Here is a 23,368-nt window from a genome sequence, read left to right as displayed (position 1 = left end):
GTACTATGACATTACTGGACTTTGATTTTTTTCCATTTTTTGCCTTACTGTACTACTTGTTTTTTTTCACATTTTTTGCCTTACTATACTATGATGTTTTTTCAACATCAAAAAACATCATGGTATAGTAAGGAAAAAAATTGCAAAAAACATCATAGTGCAGTAAGGCAAAAAAACGTCATGGTATAGTAAGGCAAATGGTGTCATAAATCGTCATAGTATAGGAAGGCCAAAAAATGTCACAGTTTGCCTTACTATACCATGATGTTTTTATGCCTTACTATACTATGACTTTTTTTGACAATTTTTGCCTTACAATACTATGTTTTTTTTTACTTTTTTAAGCCTTAATATACTATGACTTTTTTTTTACATTTTTATGCGTTACTATACTATGATGTCTTTTTTGCCTTACTATACTATTTTTTTTTTACATTTTTATGCTTTATAATACTATGACATTTTTGCCTTACTATACTATGTTTTTTGACATCGTTTGCCTTACTATACATGACGTTATTATGCTTTACTATTGTATGAAGTTTTTTTATGTTTTATTTGTCTTACTATATTATTACGTTTTCATGCCTTACTATACTATGATATTTTTTAAAATTTTTTGCCTTACTATACTATGACGTTTTCATCACTTACTATAGTATTACATTTTTTTGCAATACTATACTATGACGTTTTTTGTTTTTATGCCTTATTATAGTATGGGATTTTCATGACTTACTATACTAAAACTTTTTATGCCTTACTATACTATGACTTTTTTATGGAGTGGCATGATGGTGCACTGGTTAGAACTGTTTTCTCACAGTGAGAAGGTTCTGCCTTCGAATCCCGGGCCTGTGGTCATGTATAAGTGTATATACATATAAGTTATGAGCATTCAAATAACATCTTTTAGTATATTCTTCATTTTTTTTAAGTTCAAGTTTAACTTCACTATCATAAGATGAGGGGCTTACTGTAAGGAAGCATCACCTATGTTTGGAATAGAAAAATTATATCATACTACAATAACTGGATTATAGTAAAACAATATAAACCACAGAGGATTATTTCTGTCTTTGCTTTACATTTCAAACCAAAGTATGTAAGAAAAAAAAACAAAAAAACAAAAGCAAGACTTTATTCAAATCAATTTTATTAATTGCATGTATTATAATGTTTCATTACTATCCCAATAATTATTAAATATCACATGAAAAAAAATAATGGTTACATTATTTATATTTCATCAAAAACTACCACAGATCAAAAAGCTTAAACAATAAGTAAGAAAACATTTGTTGTGGCAAGATTCTCTGTGTGCATGGTAGCAAAACTTCTGAAGGTAAATACCATATCATGCTAAATAGTAGATGGAGATTTAGGAACTTAACTTGGATTGCCAAGATGAACTTGAAAGCAACACAGCAATGTTTTCTTTTCACAGTGTGAATTTGGTATTTTATCCTATAGGACAGCACTACAGTTTGAATGAGACAGACCACAATAACAGTGACTGCAACGAAAAGCAGTTTCTTGGACAATATACCAGGAACAAAATATGCTGAGTACTAAGGACAGAACACAAATTCCTTTCACAGTAAATACAATATAAATCAATACAGTATACTTGGATAACAAACATTATGAGTTTATAAAATTCCATTTTATCATTATTTACAAATGTTATCCCTTCCACCTACATACATAACCTTTATAATTTGAGTTTTGGGTCGGTTTTTAGCCATCTGTGACCCAAATTCATGAGTGACTGCCCAGAATCTCGTCCAAATTTATGTCTTTCATCCAGTCATCATTCCCAGAGCCAGACTTGAGCAGAGAGTCTATAAAGTCTGAGTCTGTGTTGATCCCGGGAACTGTGTTGTCTCCCTCGGGCAGGAAGTCAAAGGTCAGGCGGTTGGCTCTGTTATTCTGGTAGCTGCTAGAACTGGGACTGGGCTCAGCAAAGCTGCCCGCTGGTACCCTCTGTTCAGGAGAGGCCTGGTTAAGGTTTCCCACTGCTGATGGAGAGCCCATCATTGGCTGGCTTGGTCTTGGGCCTGTGTCCCTTATCGATGGGTTAAGAGGGAGCATCCCGATGTCTGGTGCTACCTGGTTTGGTGGGCCGATGTGCCTCTGTTGGTACGGGTGGTTTGGCATGTCCAGCTGCGCACCCTGTGACTGCAGTGGGTTTGGTAGCCGCCTAACACCAAGTCCAGTTGTCACTTGCTTGTTGGCTGCGCCCCAGCCCATGTTGACATTTGTCATCAAGCCTCCGAGACCCTGTCCTGGCACCCCTGAGGAATGCAGGTCAGCTGTCGTTCTCGGATGTTGTACACCTGCTACATTGTTCATCCCAAAGGAACCTCCTTGTGTGTTTGGTCCCAGGAATTTAGGTTTATTTTGATTTAGTCCAATTCTATTCTGAGTGTTATGCTGCTGGAACTGGGTGATACAAGGACTCGGATGACAGTCCGCCCCAATACCAAACCGGCGGTCTGATGGTGACGGACTTATCTTTGAACCAGACCCACTTGGGAGGTGACAAGACATGGACTGTAGGTCATTCTCTGGGCCATTGCTGGAAGACTGAGAGGAGTTCTGACCTAAAGAGATACCAAGGGAATATGATTATAATTATGGTTCACTTGTAAGCATTTAAATCATTTCTGTCTTATCACAAATGTACAGTACCTGTGAAAATGTTTCCTTGCTGAAGTCCCACCATACTTCTTGACTGCTTATAATCAGGTGGCGGTCTCGTGAGATGACGACTGAACTGATCATGTGCATTGTCTTTGTCCTTCAAAGGAAAGGCAAAGTTGTGAGTACTAATTATGTGATTAATCATTTGTAACAAACTCTCACAAAGTGAAAACAGTAAAATGTAATTGTAGCTTACTGAATTGTTGATGGTGTGCTGCTGTTGGTTAAGCTGTCTCTGCATGGACTGAGTTTTGGCTGGGCCTTTCTGCTGGCTGTTGGGTGCTGGGGGCCGTGGCTGCGACTGGCCTGACATGACTCCTAAGCTTCCATTAGTGGGCAGCCTTGGACCAGGGGGAACACCCTGAGAAGAAGACACACATGATGGTTTTACATTAGTGTCGGTGGTGGTACTTTTTAATTTTTAAATAAGTCTTTTTACCTCTTGTCTGCTAAGTGCCTGGAGATGGGAGCTAAGTGCTGTGAAAGCTGTTGTCGGAAAACACAGAACCAAAACAGTGCAATAATAACAGTTGACCACTAGAGGGCAAAATTCTACAAGGCATAGATCTGTGTCAAAGATGCTATTCAACCTCCAGAATGTGGTCAAGGCTACTCCCTCTGCAGATGAAAAAGGAAGACTTGGAGAGAGGATTTTTTTTTTTGGAGGGGGGAGTCGAGCCCTCCTCAAGGCCTGCTTCTCCCTTGATAATTGTGTCTAAAGAGAGTGGAAAGAATCCCTGAGACAGCAGGAAATGTGTGCCGATGGGGAGTTAAGCGCCAGCACCATGACTACCTCCATTTAATAAGCTCTCCTTTACTGATCACTGTGTTGTGTTTGGCAAGGCGGCATTCCATCCTCTAGAAACCCATTTGGCTCCTGACACTATCATTCTGATTAAAACGTTGTAGTCGGCAGCACTCAAATGAAATTGAGACATCCAAACTAGCTTTTTATTTGAAATCTTGTCCTGAATGTATGCTTTTGCGAACAAGCTTTCACCATCATAGGTGCTTGAGATGTTATACGTCCTTGTAATTCATATCTTTTTGGCTTTTTTAGGCAGCTGTCCGGGCCATCTAAGCACTCCAAGTAAAACCTGTCTTACTTGTGGACACAAGGACACTCTCACTATGCCCGAGCTTCTACAAAGTGCAAGCATTTGTCATGAAAGAGGTTAATGTGCACCAAATCCAAGTCAACACGCGCTGTGTATACAGTGTCAGTCATTGTGTTGACTTAAAATATTTCCCAGGGTGAAATGGATTAAATCCAACAGTGCATTTAGCAGAAGCTATTACTTAGAGGACAGATTTTTCACAGAGGACGAATCTCTACAGGGTGGTGACTTTGTGGTCCCAAAAGAAAAACAGAAAGAAAAGAGAGGGAAGTTAGTGTGTGTGCGCATATATATGTGTGTGTGTGTGTGTGTGTGTGTGTGTGTGTGTGTGAGTGAGAGAATGATAATGAATGGGGCTGAAATATGGAGAACTAACGAGACCGGATTAGAGAATGAGGGAAGTTGAAACTCATCAGGAGTCACAAGCCATTTCACATGAGCTAATATTCGCCTTCTCTGCCTGAGTTCAACCCACACAGCAAACCAAGCATGGCAATGAGGTTACACAGGGACTAAAACATCAAAACAGCGGTTTCTGTTACTCTAGAAAGCAGAGTCACTGGCTTTGATTCACTGTATCCAGTTAGCAAGACTGTGAGAAACTGTGGCCATCACAGATATTTTCCCCACAGAGGTACCCTGGAGTGGGCTCGTTCCATCTTTATTGTAAGACAAACCCATTGAGGGGTGTTTTAGCATGTACAACTGAGTAATCCTCTCTGTCACCCTGATGTGTCATAAAGCTGTTTTCCATGTTTTTTCCCCCTCTCATTCTTCACAAGCTTGTTGTAAATGAATACCACATGTGGCTCGGGCCTCAGAGAAGGAGCAGAGTGATTTAGTCTCCCATCCTGCGGCAGTGCAGGCAGCTGACAGTGATCCAGGCCCAGCCTTGCCGGCTCTCACACTGCACTTCCTCCAGTCTGGACTCGGGACGCTGTCCCTGGGGAGCGCCTCGGCATCTGGACTTGGCCGCAGCTCCCTTTCCCAGGAAACAAGTACTCCCTTCACAGCACTGCCGGAGTGACCTGGTAGGCTCAACCCCCGTGGCCCAGTTCTTCTCCTAACTGAGGGATGTGGTGCCACAAGAGCATCAACAAAAGTTGAGGAGTCATTATTTACTGCAGGAAAACCTTTATCTTTATTTGCAGTTATAATTTGGGTTTCTGATTTTTTTAGAACAAAGTCTACTTTATTCTTCAGAAGTATAAGCTCTTGTGTAGTGTTTAAATGAAAATCTATATTAGCTGAAGCTAATCACTGAGGTGATGAAATTACTGCTAAATCCCTGTCTTCACTTGTTCTAAAGGTGTCGTCTTAGGCTGAGTCACTCTTGCCAAATGTAAATATAAATGTTTAGATATAATTAAAAAATATGCAAATTCACTACATGGAGACTGAAAGTCAAGTATACAAAAAGTTAAACTGTTTTTGTTTTTTTTACTCTGCTTCATCAGAGTCATTAGATGCTTAAAATTATAGAACTAAATTAAAAAAAAATTAAAAATTAATTGTTTTCTACATTAACTTAAAAGATGTGTGAATAGCTAAAAAAAACAACCTCTGTATTTCCTTGAAGTTGCCCACTCTGGACCTGCATGGATTGCCGTCTATGGCATTTAGTTTCCAGAAAATTCCATACAGATTTTTTATGCTTTCTGCTGAAAATTCAGCAGAAATTAGGAATCAATTTTATTTCAGACATCATAAAAAACATGTCTTTATTTTTCTGATTTTTTTTTTTCGCTTTTTAGCTTAAATGCACAACATAGGCAGGCTACACTACTGATGTGACCAGCAGCACAAAACCATGTCCTTGAAGTAGCACTGCCCACCAACCACAGTAACTCAGGCTCCATAATGCATTAGTGTCCTCTAGTGTACAGTACGCTGCACGAGAATGTAATTCTACTTTTTTTTGTGTGTGTGTGACCTCGCACTTAGAGAATTACAGAGCGGTGCATTTGAATTTTGACACGTTTGACTCTGCAACTGATTATTAAACTTCATGAAGCTTCAAACAAGCACCAAAGCTCGCATCTCTGGCTGTTTTAAAAAGGTCTTCAGCTTCACTCAGTGGGAGGAAGCCCGCTGCTAGTCGCTGGTGTTACACAGGGGATCAGGGAACTCTTTCAGGACCTTTATTTTTCTGGCATTACTAATTCAAGTCACTGTGGGAAGAGACTCCACTCTTTTTCCTCCTCTCTGTGAGCTGTCCCTTCCTCATTAGTTAGACTTTTAACCCTGTCCATGCTGACTACAAAAGGCAAACACCATTATCAGCCTTTTTAAGCACTTGTTCTAAAACTGTAAGGTGGCTTTTATTTCTTCCCTGTAATTCCTACACTATCATAACCCGAGCTTCATGCTTGCATATTTTATTTGCTCAAACTTACAGCACGTTAAAGCACAATGTCCTTGGGAAAGTTATCTCACCAAATCTTTACCCCTTCTGAACTTGAACACAGCTTCATGTCCTCAGCATTTTAAAGACTAGAGGTGACTGAGCTTTTACTTTCAGGAGATCTGGGCTTTGGAAAAGTTTGCTTTTTTAATAATTTATCAAAATCCATTGAAGGCTTTTTCATTATTTGATATTCGGCCTCTCAATACTATTATTTTTAATTATGTACCACATTTTTACTGCTTATAATTTTATAGTTTTTAATGTGCTACATTATGTTTAGACCCACAGAATTATTATTATCATTCATTATCACTAATGCTAATAGTAACACTAATACTAATGCAAATTCTGACATGACCAGTAATTTTACTTAAAAGCTAGCTTAAAAAAAAATGTAAATGTTTATATAAAAAATATTTGAGATGGTGTGAAATGTGGTCATTTGGAGCCCTGAGAAATGTTTGTTCCTGATTTCAGATCATTCACCAATTTTAAAGATTTTTAAAATCTATTTCTGCCTCACACATTAATAGAGAGCTGGTGATCATGACAGTATTTTATTGCGACTTCAAAAGGTGTTTAAAAATGAATGTGCACAACCACATGTTCTGTTTAGAGTGTAAATGGCTCTCTGGCATAGTGGTAAAACTGGTTCTGTTACACCCATGCCCGATGATGTGTTTGTCATCCTATCTTGTTTACTTCCATGTCTGTACAATTCCCTCCCTCTCTCTCCCTCCTCCCACCCTTTCCCAGTCACTCAAGCACTTCCCTTGATCTGTAGAGGTTACGAGTGCTCTCTTGTGCGGCTTGCATTATCATTTCACACAAAGACAGCTACAGATACTGTTAGTGCAAAAATGAAAGAGGGGACGGTCTAAATCTCCCCAATCATAACAAATCAGTGATTCAACCTCCGGCACCAGGCTAAGCAGATTACTGTCATTTTCCACCACTTGTCCCTTGTAGCTAACAACCTCCAATTAGCAAATCCCGCTGTGCATATCTGTGCCCTGACGGGGAGCCACCATGACAAGCAGAGAAATTAGAAGTCCTGCATGTTAATCTACCATGCTCTGGCAATCTGTGTCATCGTCAAAACACTTTCAGGGGAAATACATATTCAACAGCAAAGACACAGACAGCAGCTAGAACAATGACAAGAAAGTCCCAAAACAAACAGCGATGCATTGTTGCTGTTTCAGACAGCAGGTTGGCTGCTGCAAGCAAAGTGAGGAAACCGACTGATGAGGAAGACTAAAGTGAGTGAGTTTGACTGTGCTGTGTATCATGTTACTTTACTTTCAGCAGAGGAAATGACAACTTATGCCATTATCTATTTCCTATATACAGTGCTATAAAAGACACAAGCCAATTATTCACCATCTGCTACAAAATAAAAAATAAAAAAAACATTTGGATAAACTAACAGAAAATGTGCCCTCGGTTTCATACACTGGTTGTAATTATGCATATTTACATTTAAGTCATTGTTATTGCCATTAATTAAAACACATACTTCATAATTTCATGGCGTTAAGTGTGTTGTGTGTATGTTATTACATATGATAGTACAAGCACATGTTTTTGTGTGAATGTATGTATGTGTGTGTGTATATACAGTATATATGTATTTATACATAATTAGCCTATACATACAAAAATATAATTATCTCATGAAGACCCTAGTTGGTTTTTTGGTGTTGTAAGGTGATTTTAATGCTTACAGTGAACTTTGATTCCACACTCCTCTATAGTTGCATGTAAAAGAAAAACAGACCGTGATCAAAATTGCTCAGTCATCAAACTAAGCACAAGGTCATTTTGTTTTAATTTGTAAAAGGTTTGGAGAGTCAAGGTTTTCACCTCATAACATGTGAAAAGATTTTGAGCAGAGCCCTTACCTGTCGCTGTTGTGACAGCTTGAACGGCAGGCCAGCAGGAACAGACTTGGGTTGCAGACAAAGCGCTCCTGACGTGGAGATCTGTTGGTTCTGGAAATGGAGAGCTGAATGCGGCTGATTCTGGCCCGTCGAAGGGGACTGTTGCTGCTGGGCTGAACTCTTGTTCACTGAGCTTGCCATGATAGGCATCGGCTGACTGGCAGAATGGGGCGCTTTGGGGCTGAAGTGCAACGTGGGCTTGGTGCTGAGAACCTTCATGTCCAAATGATGGGAGCCACTGTGGCCGTTTGACTTGAAGAGGCAGTTGTTGATCCCTTTACTCTGGGCGCTGATCCTCTGCTGGCTAAGCGGGGCTGAACTGGAGACCTTGTCCTGGGGGAAGGTGCTGGTGGAGGAGTGGGTGCTCATAGCGGGAGCCCAGCTGGTCAATCCCACAGGTGGTGGTTGGTGGTGGTGATGGAGCAGAGAGCTCGGCTGCTGCTGGTTTGCTGCCATCTGCTTCAGCTGCTCTGCGTGAGATATTTCTGGCCAGCAGGGCATAGCTCTGGGGTGTCCTGCCTGAGTGTTAGCTTTCTGTGACGTGGTGGTAGAAGAGGTGCTGGTCAATGTGAAAGAGGGCCCTGCTGAGGCTGGCCGAAGCTGTGGCGAGCCACCGTGAACCTGGCCAAAATCTGGGGAGTGCTCCGTCTTGATCGGCTTCTCCATCGGGGAACACAGACTCGCAGCTGCGCCTGCTGAGTTTGGCCGACCTAGATCCAAACCGAATGTATCATCCTGCTTCAGTATCTTCTCAAACTCCAGGTCATTCAGTGGGGGCACTGTCTTTGTCAGCTCATCAAACAGATCCTGGAGATCTGGGTCAATCTGACCCCCACCTTCATCTTTAAAGTCAAAAATCATCTCTGTGTTATGCTGGCCACAAGACTGGACCTCCATGGGCTCTTTTTTCATTTCTTTCAGGGTCATGTTGAATATGTCTGACCCCACTCCATGGGGCATCATGTAATTCTTCCGCTGCATGCCCATGCTTGAGGACCCTTGAAGAGAGTGAGACTGGGTGAGGTTATGGTTGCAAGGCCCATGTCCCAGACCACCAGTATCCACACGGACCCTCTTAAAGTCTGATCCAGAGAAACCACAGGAGAGCCCATTCTGCTTTGGTATGTGTCCTGGTGCATGTCCCTCGATCTTCCTTCGCAAAGATCCTTGAAGCTGCAAAAGACAACAGAACTGAATTTTAGAATCAATTATGAAACAGAGAAAAAGCCTTCACCTCACCTTCAGTTCATTAATTTATTGTTTACTGGGTTTAGACAGTCTCATAAGATGTTAATTATTACAAAGCTGTCTTGTGAGCCAATTTAAATCTTGGCGATAGTTCTGGTCTGGATGCATTCAATCCTACATCCAGCTCAAAGTATCACCATGTAAATTGATGAAATTTCACAATTTGCTCCAAGGCCTATAGATTCTGCACCAACTTGTGAATTTAGGAAGATTACCTTTATTAATAGACAGTGTTTTCATTCAGTAGAACAAGTTTTGATTTTACAACAGTGATGATCTCAAATCCTTTATTCTTGTTTAAGGCACCCTGTCACATCAGTTTGAAAAAAGAAACATGCAGATACATTCGGATAAGACAGCTTAAAATATATAATTTCATTTAACCACTTGCAGTGCAATACCGAAATGAAGGAAACGCTGCTGCAGCACTTAGAAAATTGTTTTTATATTATGTAGTTTGAGCGCAGTGGATAGGCTGAGAAGATAGTTAGGAATCTGATACAGTCGACAGACCTCAGAGAGAAGAATAGGGCCTTTGTCTGTTTCCCTCATTTGCATACATTATATTTTCGTCCATTGTGCTTCGTTAGATAGCAGAGTTTCTCCTTTGTGGCTTAGATTCTGCTTAACATGCTGGTGCAGATATCCGACTTCCTTTTGTCCTATCCCCATGTCTTCATTTAAGGTACTAAGCACATAGCCATGACTCACAACTCTAACCACTCAGTATCACCCCATAAAACTGAAGCATTAAAAACCCTAACCAAAAAGCTCATGTTAACACAGCAAAACCTGGATTATTTATATTTTCAGGTATAGCTGTCATTGTCAAGTCAATAAAATAATGCAGTTTCTTTCTTCATGTGAGCTTTTCAGTCAACTCACTGAGAGAGAAATTGTCTATGCAGTGGCAGTCTCAGGCACAGTGTTGTATACACATAAAAATGACTGATTATCTGACCATCTCTTAATGTGGTGCCTGCATGGAAACAAAATGGCTCTGATTATACACCAACCTGATCACAGGAGAGGAGTATCAGTGTGTTGCATATTTCACTGTGGGAACAAATTTGAGTCATTTCCACCTGCTGGCACACATTGCATTAAGATGATTCATAGCCTGAGGGTTTGGAGTGAATCCTGTAGTTCACTACATTTCTACTCTGTTCATGTCTGTATTACTTGTGCTAATGCGCTTAACAATTGTTCAGAGCTATATCCTCACATGTTAATCAAGGCACAAATATCTCCGTGACTCACCAAGCCTGCTATATTCTAGCTAATAAGCGGATGGATGATGATGATTATGTCAATGGTGTTGTGCTAAGAAGGAGAGGGATACTGAAATTATCTATTATGTCCAGATGATTATACTAGTGGGTTTGCATTTAGCTTAGAAAGTACAAGCTGTTATACTTAACAACTAGTGCAGACCGTTTTCCAAAGCATGACTGCAAATAGACAGATTCATTTCCATTCGGTTTATTTTAGCACAGTAGGTAAATCAACTAGCAGACATTTGAAACTTGCATGAGCTCTGTGATAACGACCAGTGTGACAGTAGAAGAAAAACCCACAGACAAAAGGAGAGCTTGGGTACCTGAGACTAATGTCAAAGTAAATTTTGGCCAACAATATGTTGTTACTGTGTAGTATTGCAGCTGTAGGCAGAATACACTTCCAAAACACTGGTTGATGGTACACTTACAGACACCCTGCCATCTGAAACTTAAGTCAGTTGAACAGAAACTACAGAGGAAGAAATCTTTTCCGCTGATGTAATGACTGCCTGGTTGGATGATGCCAAGTTAATACAGAAAATCACAGAGACATACGGTTTTAACTTGGAAATCGTCCATAAGTTCATCTACAGTATGTTTCATTTACCACCCCCCTTTTGCCATCTTCACTGAGATCCAACCTATTAAACGTTGAGCCTCTACAGATACCCTTGGACATCCGTTTTTGTCCAAAAAACAGATTAAAACAGGCCTTCTAGTGTGTGCAGCTCATGCCCACTTTCTCTCTCGATTCAGAGGGCTCTTTCTGGAGAAGACAGACAGGAGTACTCCTCATGGTTCAAGGCACTGTCTGAGAAAACACATCATGAATAATGGAGAGGACTGTGGATGTGTTGCAAAAAGCCACTGTCAGACAGGGTTGCCTCACTACTGCCTCTGTGCCATTTAAAAATGGACTATGTTCAAGAGTAGTTCTTAGTTCATAACTGAAAGCAGAAGCTTCTCAAGACATTTTGCAGTTGAGATTTTGTCAAGGTCAGATCACACGTGCATCCTCATATTATCTTCATTTGCATAAAATAACAAATATCCAAGCGCTTTTTTTTCTTTACATTTCCAACAAATAAAGTATCATCCTGTTCACTCAGCACTCAGAAGTAGTGGCCTCCTAGCTGGCCTGAAATCCTCATGACAGATCTCCAAGTGATCTGAAAATAGATTTTTTGATTAACATTTAATGAGCTTAGAAGCTCTGAATCACTTTGAAAGTGACTCCTGCAGCATGAGAGGCTCAAACATATGTATTATATACCGATCATCTTAGAGATGAAAGCGTAAGTGGAAAATTTAATTCACGCACCGCCAACGTCTATGTTAGTAGTGAGCAGAGTGATCGTTTAGGGATTTTACTAATACAAAACCAAGGCTGACAAAATAATTTGTTTTTACCAGAAGTTCTTACAGCTACAATAAACAAAAAGGACACAATACTCACAATGTTTCAAGGATTTTAACAAGGTGTAACTGTACTTCACTTGACCAACTAGTGGACAAAAATTAGTCTGAAAATTATTAATTATTTTCAATGCTGCTTACTGATGCCCTTTGACTGTGGCAGTGAGGAACCTGACCTTGGCCCCGTCAACAGGGGCTATCTATTCCTGGGAGCTGGGAGGCTGGTAGCTTGTGTGTCATGGAGAGCAGTGTGGTGATGCTGAGCACTGTGGATGGGGCTCCGGGTGAGCCATAACAGGGGCGAAACACCAGGCCTCCTGCTACCATCTGTCAGACCAGTGGCACAGCCCTCAGAGCCATGCGTGCTTCAAGGGTATAGGTTTGAAAGTGTTCGAAGGTTTTGTGCCTGTGCATGTGTTTGAGTATGAAAGCGCGGCTCAACAAAAGCTTGAGCTCGCCAGCCTTTAATCTATTCACCAGAGTCCTGAAACATGTTGCAATCCGCTCCTGCAAGAGTTAGAAACCTTCCTCTCGGCATTTGACATGGAAAAAACAGCCCCAAAATAAAGGAATAAATACGACTATTGTGTTCCTAGGGAGACATAATATTTATGCGGTTCTGCAGGTTACATACTGTTGCAAGAGGGGATTTCAGCACGTTTATTGCCAGATAAGAAACAAGAGCCCTCAGACCAGTGCCAATGATCAGCTGTCATACAAAACTCAGATATCTGCTTGCAGAATGCTGACAAAGTGTGGAGGGCTCAGTTTAATTATAGGGTTTCCACTAGCTGTCTAAAGCAGTAAGCCATGATACTATATCCAGAGAAACTGAATCGAACATCCTGGATAACTTGAAAATGTTAATAATTTAAAGGAAGGTAGGGAAGCTGGGGCTGAGACTGCTGCAATACAGTATGTACATTCACAAGACAATTCATAGTTTCAGTCAAATCAGGTCCAATTCTGCTTTGTCTACACTCTAAACTGTTTTCATTTTTATTCTATGTTATTTTATTTTCGTTACTGAGCCATAGCTTGTTTTCATTTAGCATAGTTAAGGTCACAGCAAGGTGTGCACAATGTTCCAGGCTAAGCATATTGCTCCCAACAGTACTGACAATGCTGACAATTTTGCATGTTTGGTTTGAGTTTAAACAGACTTGTTTTTAAGCCACATATACATTCAATGTAAAGAAAATATGTGCATAGCTTTTAAGAATAAAGGAAATGATGTTACTTTGAGGGCTGAACTGAGGCAGCAACAATCAATTATAACTGAATTTATATCTAAAAAATATGCCACAACAGCATATGTGCTGTGTTTTTTATGACAATCCAGCACTAAATATATACATATCTATTGAAGCAAGGTTTAGAAGAAAAATTAGTCTCTTTTAGCATTATAAAAAAATTAAAAATTCAAGACGTTTTGGTGGCTTACAAAATGATAACATCAGTAGGCTTAATCCTTTTTACATGTAGTAAATTATAACATTATGTCTCAAAATGGAACAACAAAAGAAACATATTTAATCTGTTTCTATAGGGCATGTGCCATAAGGCTGCACAGGGATGTGAGCACAGGTTCATAGTGTACTTTCCTAATCAGGCTGGCGCGTGTTGGGACGAAGCAGCACACTGCAGAGGTGGGCTACTTTCGGCTCATCAGCACTTTGCATCCCCACACTTCCTGACACAGTTGTATTAGATTGAAGCTGCCCTCCAGAGAGCAGGCAGGAGAGAAGGATGAGCAGCAGCAGCAGGAAAAAAAAAAAAAAAGAAAAAAAAAAAAGAGAGGCAGCTTTGTGGCAGCCTCTGGGAAATGGGAAGAGATGATAAGAGCTCCTTTGAAGAGAAATCATCCATTATGTTTACTGAAGGCAGATTTTTTAACAGTTGCTGTAGCTCAGCTCCAACATTCCATAGAGAAACTTGCTATTTTAACAAAAGGCAGCCTGCGCACAAAAAAAATCCTGTCGGAGACATTTCCCATTCAAATATCAGCTCTCCATTACCCAAATGCACAGATTAAAGCCAGTATTCCAATCAGCCCTTGCTTTGGCATGTCCTTTCTCCAGAATCAAACAGATGAGTTTAATATGATATGCCCAAGGCAAGAGGAGGCAGGAGGAAGCTGCTCCAAAAATACGCATGGACCCAAGAAGAAAATATGTGGGGCCCCTTAAAAAAAAAAAAGTAACAAGCAATGCTGGTATCTCTGCAATCACCGGTCACTGCACACCCATTACAATGATGAGAGACCTTAATTGAGGGAGAGTGGACGAGGTATATAAAACTGCTCTTGGATAGTTAGAGTCATTGGTCAAGCTCATTTTTAATACAACTGTATTACATCCCTTTTAATTATCTACAACACTAATTATTCCTGCCCCGGCCAGGTAGTTTGAATGACTTATTGTAGATAATATTGAGTATATTGCCCTGTGAGGTACAAAGAGTTCAAGAGCTGGTTTTCCTGGACCACAGATTCCCAGGATAGCAGGACAACAGTGAAGCGTTGCTAGGAACTGTGTGAGTGTGTGTTTGGTAGGAGGGAGGGGTGGGGGGTGGGGGTGGGGGTGTGTGTGGAGGGGGACTCTGTCAAGGCATCACGGCAGCACCAGCTAGGCCACGCCACTGCAGACGTACCACAGGTCACCAACATCGCAGTGACAAGCTGTCACATCACATCACCCATGGCCATGTGGCTCACAGAGCTCCTGACACTGCTGTCGCCTCTCATCTACATGTCATTCTTTAACCACAGAGACATTTGCTGAGGAGGGCTGAGGGCTCCCCGGACTCAGGATCAAATCCCGTGCCGCACGCACCACTGTGGCTTCCAGAGCGAAAGGGATCCCTTTGATAAATGATTTAAAGCTGGAAACTACAAGTTCGCTGCCCATAACACACTGAAAAATCATTTACAGATTTTAACTGCAACAGCCACTCACCACAGCATCATTTTTCCTATGAGACAACTGCCACCTTTGTCCTCACTTAGTCATTGTAAAAGAGAGAAAGGCTATGGGCAGGAGGAGATCCCACCATTTAACAAGCCCAGAGCTAGTTACAGATAACCATACAGGGTTTTTCTTGTCCACAACATATAGGCTAAGCTGTAGCTCAGAGGGGTTCATTTAGTGGCAACACATTCTCATTGGTCCAACACTCTTAAGCTGTGGAAACACCCTCTATCAGCTATTGCCATTCCACTCCACATCTAAAGTGTTACAAACTGAACACCAAAAATGACAGGACATGATGTATCTACCATGATGACATGTTTCCTTCACTTGGTGTATGTGCACTGCCTGCTTAAGTGTGAGAGGCAGGAGGTAAGAAACAATTTTCAGGCTGGGAAACTGCTTGAGGGTGTGGGAGGGTTAACATAAATCAAGACATTAAAAGGATTCTTACCAGGAAAGTCTCAGGAATAAGAAATGAGCAATCCTTGCAGACACCAGAGGTCACTGTGAGCATGGAAAGATTAGAGAAAAATCCTCAACTTAACAATCCTGGATGCACTTTAATGATTTGTTATTTAGTACATTAGAGAAGGTAAAGCAGGATAATAGCAGCACTGACACCTGGGTCTTAAAGCAGCCTGGAGCTATATGACATTGGTTAACATATCACTAACTCTAGGTTCCATGGATTCTTTTGTTTAACTATCACATTACACAAAAAAGTCATGAATGCAGAGGTGAAACTAAGACACAGAAACGTGGCCACGAGATAGATGAGCCGATAATTTTCACTCCACTGAAAACAAATCCCTTGTTAAACACATCTAAGGCTTTCCAAGGATGTTTGTACCCTTAAAAGGCCATTGCCATACAACCGCAAGTACCTTTTCCCAGCAACTGTCAAACACAAGGCCTGCCTCCGGTCATGCCACAGGAAAAGGCCCATAAGCAGGGAACAAGTTCCCTTCCTGTTTTCAAAGACGATTCCTATGGCATGCAGAGCCGTTTCCTGCTTGCTAGGCTCATTTCACCATCTCAAACATCTGGCTGCTCTTCAGCATGCAGCTGCAGAACGATGAAAGCCAACAGTGCCAGTGCAGAGTTGAGCAAAACAGTCCTGAGCCATTCCAGTCATATCTCTGGCGACTACAAAGAAAGCCATCATTTAGCTTCACTAGCTTATGTAAGGCATCCTGATAGTGTGCATTATTGAGGATCTGCAGTAACTACTGATGAGATAATCTTTTAAATTGTACCATATTTTATACTTAAGACCTGTTTATGTCTTATCATTCATTTGGATTGTGAATTCCTTGATGCTCCCTTTCAAATGTAGAGACTGCATTTCCAAATCAGGAAACAATATTAGTCAATATCTGATAGGATTGCAAAGTACTCTTCAGTAACATTGCTGTGGCGATTTCCCACTGAAACAAGGATCCATTTTATATCCCATGGGAAACCTGGGCTGAGTGGTTAATGCTGTGCTAATGCTGCTTCATTCAGCCAGGTTTTGATAAGCCTCATGCTTTTAGAGAGGGGAAACACATTTAGTGTTTTAAACCGCTTCAATGGAGAAAGCTCGGAAAAATCCACTAGTTGAAAATGGTGTACTTGTTGAGTTCTGTCATCTCTCTCAGCTTTCACTTAAATTACACACATACGCATTAGGACAGGCGAGCAGTCACACTAATCTGCACTCATCCTCTGAAACAATCCTCGGCTAGTTGGGTTTGAAAAGGGACTGCTGCAGCCAGAAAGTAAGAAGAAAAAATAAATGAGTGGGAAGCTTTGTTTGACTCCCACTCCTATCAGTTCTGACATTCCAAATAAGGCCTGTGTGGACCAGCGCGAGCAGAGACGGACACAGAAAACACTGCAGAGCTCTCACCGACTCCAACCAAGGAAAAGTGTGTGTGTGTGTGTGTGTGTGTGTGTGTGTGTGTGTTTGTGTGCGCGTCTGTGTGTGTGTGTGTGGGGGGGGCATTGGGGGATCATGGAACAGAAAATATGTGACCTCTAAAAATTTATCATCGGCCTGACATTTCCCAGAAGGACAAAAACAAAACACCACATGATACTGATATATATCTTAGATATTAGTTAGATATCATCATCCCTGAAAAACAAACAATTCAGGTCAATTCAATTCAAAATTGTTCGCCTTGATTCTGGACAGCTGCGTTCTAAGCTACAACTGGTTTTCACACTGTTGAGACTGGTGAAAAGCCTTTGGTTTGACTTTGCCACAAAAAACATGAAACCCATGGGAATCATCTGGTAGAGCACTAAATTAATAGCTACGCTAGACAATTTTGCACACTGCTGGCTCCAAATGTTGGAAGGAGGCAACCGTCTGATTTGAACCTAGATACCAAGAAATCATGAAACATGCTGCCAGTTTACTGCAGATGTTATATTCATCTTTACAAACCCAGGCCAGTCTGATTAAACCTTTCAAGGGAGCTGAATTTCTCGCAAATGAGAATCCATCTTGCATCTTGCGAGCGGCGGCGGTTCAGACCAATCAGCGTCTTATGAGGGAGGAACTACTGTTAGATACGCGAAGTGACTGTCATTTTCCTTATGAAGACGGTAAGAGTCATCTACTGACATGCTAAGTAACTTTCAGAGCTCCGCAGACTGCGGCTTGTTGTTGTGTTGCGTTTCCTCTTTAGTGCTCTCCTATTACGTCATATGACAGACAGATGGTTCACCCAATCACCTGCCAAGTATTTTTTTGAAAGCGCCTGCCAGTTTCCAATGAATCCTTCCCAGATGGTTCTGTGTAACAAACCATCTGGCATCAGGTTAGTCTGTGATCGTTATATTAAAAAAAACAAAATAACAAAATGGACAAATGAGGGAAAACATTGACCAACACCGAGTTCATGCTTGTTGCTGTTTGAGTTTTTATTTCTCTCTTTATGTTATATTAATCAATATTTTTCATATTAACATTGAATCAGATTATAATAATGTGAAAGCACTTGCCCTTACAGTGTTTCCCATATATACATTTTGCAGCAGCAGACCACAGCTGCAGAGTTATTGCCGCAGCTGCAATATCATGAAGTCGCAATTACACGACTCTGCAGAGGGCTTTTAATTTGAAACGACAGATAAAGTGGAGACATGTGGCAACATCTGGCTGAGGCAAGAGGGTGAGAAAGAGAAATAAGAGGAAAAAAAGAGGAGAAGAGAGAAAAAGGTAGATTTTAACTTGCTATCATTAGGTTAGATTGATTTTTTATTACGTATTGATATTCACTCCAACCACCACCCAGGTACAACAAAACCCTTTATAGTCTGGCTGGTCATCGGGCATACTGAGACATATCCTGGTGGGCTGTCACATCGGTGGGCCAGGAGACCATCAAAAAAACCCATAAAGTTTTTACTGGCCCTGTTGTGTCAGTCTCTCTACCAATACCCAACAATTCAAGTTTTTATTTGTCACTTCCTGTGCACACAGATAGATACCATCTGAACTGCATTTAACATTCTGTGTAGGGGCAACAAGACACTCTTCTCTATGGCTGCCCCATTTTCTAATTTAGGTTAACAAGGGTAGTTTTCATGTAAAACTATCATCTATAATAAAAAATAAGACATTTCATTCCAAGGGTTGCCTAAATTGCCTTCGCATAGAGCCCTGCAGGTACTGAGCTCACAACTGTCTGGGCCAGTGATGGCTCTCACAGTGGCAGGGAGAGTTCAAGGTTGCAGCAGAGCTTATGTCTCTGAGCAAGTCTGTGCATGTTGGCAGCTCTTGTGTGTGTCTAAGTGGGCCTTGTGAACCAACGCTTTAGGTCTTTTTACATGTCGCAGCTGGTGAGAGAGAGAGACACGGTGCGCTCTCAGGTAATCTGTCCAAGTGGAAAAAAACAACTTTCCCATAACGTGATTATTGAAATTCATTCAAAGTTAGGAGAAACACAAAGCAACTGTCATGATCTCAAGCTGATTAAGAGGATTTTTGCTCAATAGACAGATGTGGAAAAAAAAAAAAAAAAAAAAAGGATCTCCCAATCTCATCCCAAAATAGTTCATAGCAGATAAAAGCAGGTCCTCTGTACCTACAGTGGCATCTGGTCAAATAAACATCTAGTCCGTTGCTTGGAAATAGGCTAACTGTTCTTGATAGGGAACATTTTGTTAGCGGTTTAAAGTCCATGTTCCAATTCTACTACCACCAAACATATACCCTATCCTCTTTCCTAAATTATTTATACCTGATTATATTAAATTTAAAAAGGATTATGAAAAATAAAACTCAACTTCTAGTCTACTTCAATTTAGAACAAATTACTAAACTGTCAAGTTCCTTGTATTATGGATGCCTTATATTATACAACCACATGGTAAGTGAAGTCTCAAAATTCAGCAAAGAAAACTGCTCAGATGAGGGACTCACAGCCATGTGGCTATCGTCACAGCATCTGCTGAAGAGGGAAGCGCAGAACCTGGCCAGGCTCCCTCTGCCCATTCTGTAGGAATGGGCTGTGGAACAACAATAACCTAACCAGAAGGAGGCTGTCATATGGCAGATAAACCACCAGATCGCAGTGATAGTAGAAGTCGGAGAAATTGCAGTAGGAATAAAAATACGAGTTAATCAATCTCTTGCTTCCAGTCTAACTCTCCATAAGTTCCCCAGCGAACATAGGGTTGTTACTGGAGGCTGAGCAAAACTGAAAGTTTTCTTCATTAAAAAGTAAATATGTTGGAGAAATGTGAATAGCATTAGGTCTATCTACAAGTCATTCCTCATCTTGCTTGTGACACAATAACAAAAACCTGTGGCAATGCTGCAGTTTAGTTTAAAATGCAGCATTGTGTGAGGTTACCCCCTGTATGCTGTTGGCAGAAATGTCATTCAAACAAAAGCGACATCTACCTTTATTGCCAATGTGATGAGATTCAGGACATCACATTGTACATTATGCTGCTGTCACATTGAATTACACCCTGTTGGGTCAAGGCTGTGTACATGGACATATCTGCATTTCCATCCCAGGATATGATATTTGGTCTGGGTGGAAGAGATTATCCTGCCTGCTTGCGTGGATTTCACAGCTCAACTGGCAAGGCGTCCCTTCACTAGCTAGACAGCTGTTTTTTTCCCCCCTCGCTTTGACTACTTCAGGCAAAACAGATGAGCCTGGTGATTCAAACTCAGCCAAGGCAGCATAATAAAAGGGGAAAATTCCTTCTTACCAAGGAAATTAATTCACTGGGAATGACAATGAGGACAAACGCTGATAGTCAGTATTTTTAATCAGTGCTTAAATTGTTGTTCTGGTATAATGTACTAACTCTTGGAATAAGTATTAGACTAAAAACATTTAAATACCATATGTTCTGTAGGCCAGTGGCCCACTTAATTGACCATTTATGGACCACTTGTTCAATTATGTAAAATAAATGGTTAAAAATCTAAGGTGAACAAATGCAGGTAACTTTTACTGTAACATGGACAAACAGTGTGGAAAGCACACAAACTCAAGCATGTCAGTCAATGGCAACTACCTGTAGTCTGAGATGAGTTCCAAGATGAATTTTAAACTTCTCTGGTTTGTATTTGACGTTTTGATATCCACAAGAACATATATTTTTGGTTTTAAGAACCAAAAACCATCTCAATGTAGTTTTACATCATCTCTCTCAGGCTTCTCTCTGGAGCTCTAGCAACAACTGGTTAATCTGTTGTAAACTGGCTGACTTTTTTCTGAGTGATTAAATAGAAATATAGCAGATTTCAGGTAAACACTCAGAGAAACCAAATCCTGCAAGGTTGGGTGGTTGGTCTGGGTGGGCCGGGCTCGGTGAGTGGCTGAGAGTAGTGGCTGTTTTGTTGTAACATCACAAAGTTACAGGAAGTCCTGACGGCTCGTTTTAAGGCTCAGTTTCTGAATACAGGCCATGTGCATTTCTCCGCTTTGATACTTTCACAGTATGAATATAGAACCTATTCTGCTTTACAATCAAAAATGACATCAAAATCTCTCTTTATACAATATGGAACCTTTAAATTTCAGTAAAAACTAAATAAAATCATATAAATTCACATCAAACTCGGGGCCTACAGTCTCAAATTCATATCTAGTGCTAAAACTGAAGTCCAAGATATCGACAACCAAAATGTATCACAGTATTTGCATGTAACTTTTATTACCGTTTACGGAAAATATCCTACAGTACATGACAGAAACTGTTTCTGCTCTTCAAGGAGATACTGCACCCAACTAGGGTGAAGTGAAGGAGGACATGAAATTAGGGAAGTGTGAGCCTCAATTAATTTATCACATTTGACCATGCCTGTGTGTAGCTGAACCACAGAACACCATGCTGTTAGTTTATGGCATAAAAAAGGCTGGCTTTGTTGCCGGATGTGGGAAAAACATCCAATAGACTCTAAAAAAAGCACAGGAAGGAAACTGGGGGTGGGGTGGCAGTGAGTAGCAATGGGGGTGTGGTGGTGGAGAGTGGGAGTGAGAAAGGAATGTTCTCTTCACTCTCTCTTTCTCCTTCTTGTTATCATGCACACGCACACATAATAACCCCACTTTCTCACTAACAGCTATGAAAAGAATGCAGCATCACGGCTTTTCTCGGTAAGCAGGGCAGCAGGAAAATGAGCCTTTACTTGCTTAATGATTGTTTGCCATCTCAATTAAAAAGAACAAGTCAGCCAAAACAATCAAATTTGAATGAGCCCCCGTTACAGAGACCATTCAAACAATAGCACTGATCACATTTTTTCATTTTACTCCTCTTAGTGAATTCTGTTTAGTACGGTCTTATGAGCTGCATTGGAGAAACTGAGAAAGTGGAAAACCGATGGAGAAGAGCTGAATAATTAATTGATTAATGATCATTGGGTGGTAGCACTTGACCTAACACATGTTTTCCCTCCTCATGCCAGATATAGTCTGATATGACTGTAAGTTTGTTTTAAGGGTCCTCTTCACTAGCACAGGGTTAAATCAGATTGTATTCTGGTGTAGACAACTCGTGCTGGGTGGAAAGGCCAACAAGCGGAAAACACACATGATCTGGTCTTGACATAACTTTGCTACATTTAGACGTGCCATTTTAAATGCATACATATTTACGTTATTTGGATTTACTCCACAAGCCACAGTTAGACATTGTTCCCATGTAGTTCCAGGATTCACCCCCCTTGTTTGCTGAAAGACTCAGTCTCATCTTCTGGGAAGCAACATTTACCACCTGGCTTTACCAGATGGCTTAAACATACTTTGCACTTTTTGAGAGCGGAGAAAAAGAGATAAAAACTTTAAGGGGCACAAACAACAATTTAGGAGAATTAGGAATCCTTTCTATAAAACCATGAGAGTGTGCAAAGACTTCTCAGGAAGAAGGTGAAAATAAAAGGCCCTTATTAAGACAGTAGGTTTCATTTTCACTTACTTTAAGCTGAAAGTGCACTTAATAACCACAGAAACCTCTGTAGCACATTATGCAATCCAGTACAAAAAGTCAAACTGCATCCTCAAAAAAAAAAAACAACTCTGACAAAGTGTCAACAACCATAAAACAAAGCAGAAAAAGAAAGTACTTAGTACTACTATATAGCATGGGTTTCAATTTTTCTGGTTACTCAGTGTACTTACACAAATGGCCCAACAGTTACATATGTTTACACAACTTAAACAATTTGGCTGACAAGGAAAAAAAAAAAGAAAAAAAAAACCTACAGGGAAATATATCCTCCCATCAACCAAACAGGCAAGACTCTGTTCCTGTCTGCTACATGATTTCAGTCAGAGGCTCCATATTCCTGCTCATTACCTCTTCATGTAATCCCGTCATGGTAGGGAAACAGATTTCTCTCACTTGTCACGCAAACAAGCAGAAACAGCATGTACGATGTAAAACATGATGCATGTTTAATTATTATTATTATTATTATCAGCTGTTTGTGGACATCTCCCTTTTCTGAACTTTTTGTGATAAACAAAGTTGCAGCATGTGAATGTTTTTAAGAGAAATTTCGCCTCATTTCAATAAGAGGAACTGCTGTTGTTGGCCAAGCAAAAACCAGCCTTTAACTAGACATTTTTGGTAACATCAACAAAAGGTTATTACTTTTAACTGGAGCACTGGTATATTTGAAATCAAAATCATTTGATAATAATTGATTAAACCAGTTTCCAATGTATGCCATACTCGGTACAAGCTGAAATTAGTCTAAAATAGCCACCAAGCCATGCAGCACCTCTGTCACTGTTGGCCTGCTTCCTGTAAAAAG

The 23,368-nt window shown here is 40.6% G+C and overlaps 1 protein-coding gene across 1 annotated transcript in view; it reads right to left on the bottom strand.

Annotated features, from left to right (window-relative positions):
• Positions 1-1,138: 1,138 nt before the first annotated feature.
• Positions 1,139-23,368, bottom strand: part of zmp:0000001236 (mastermind-like protein 2) — a 34,046-nt gene continuing 11,816 nt past the window's right edge. The window contains exons 2-5 of the mRNA XM_056374604.1: positions 8,136-9,347; positions 2,903-3,067; positions 2,695-2,803; positions 1,139-2,606 (exon numbers count right to left, since the gene is read on the bottom strand). Of these exons, the coding sequence (XP_056230579.1) occupies positions 1,762-2,606; positions 2,695-2,803; positions 2,903-3,067; positions 8,136-9,347 (2,331 nt within the window). The 3' untranslated portion in view covers positions 1,139-1,761. The remainder of the gene's footprint in view (positions 2,607-2,694; positions 2,804-2,902; positions 3,068-8,135; positions 9,348-23,368) is intronic.

This window comes from Seriola aureovittata, chromosome 4 (genome assembly GCF_021018895.1).
Source record: "Seriola aureovittata isolate HTS-2021-v1 ecotype China chromosome 4, ASM2101889v1, whole genome shotgun sequence".
Lineage (NCBI taxonomy): Eukaryota > Metazoa > Chordata > Actinopteri > Carangiformes > Carangidae > Seriola > Seriola aureovittata.
Note: the sequence above shows the minus strand (reverse complement) of the source record. Positions and strands in the feature narration are given on the sequence as shown.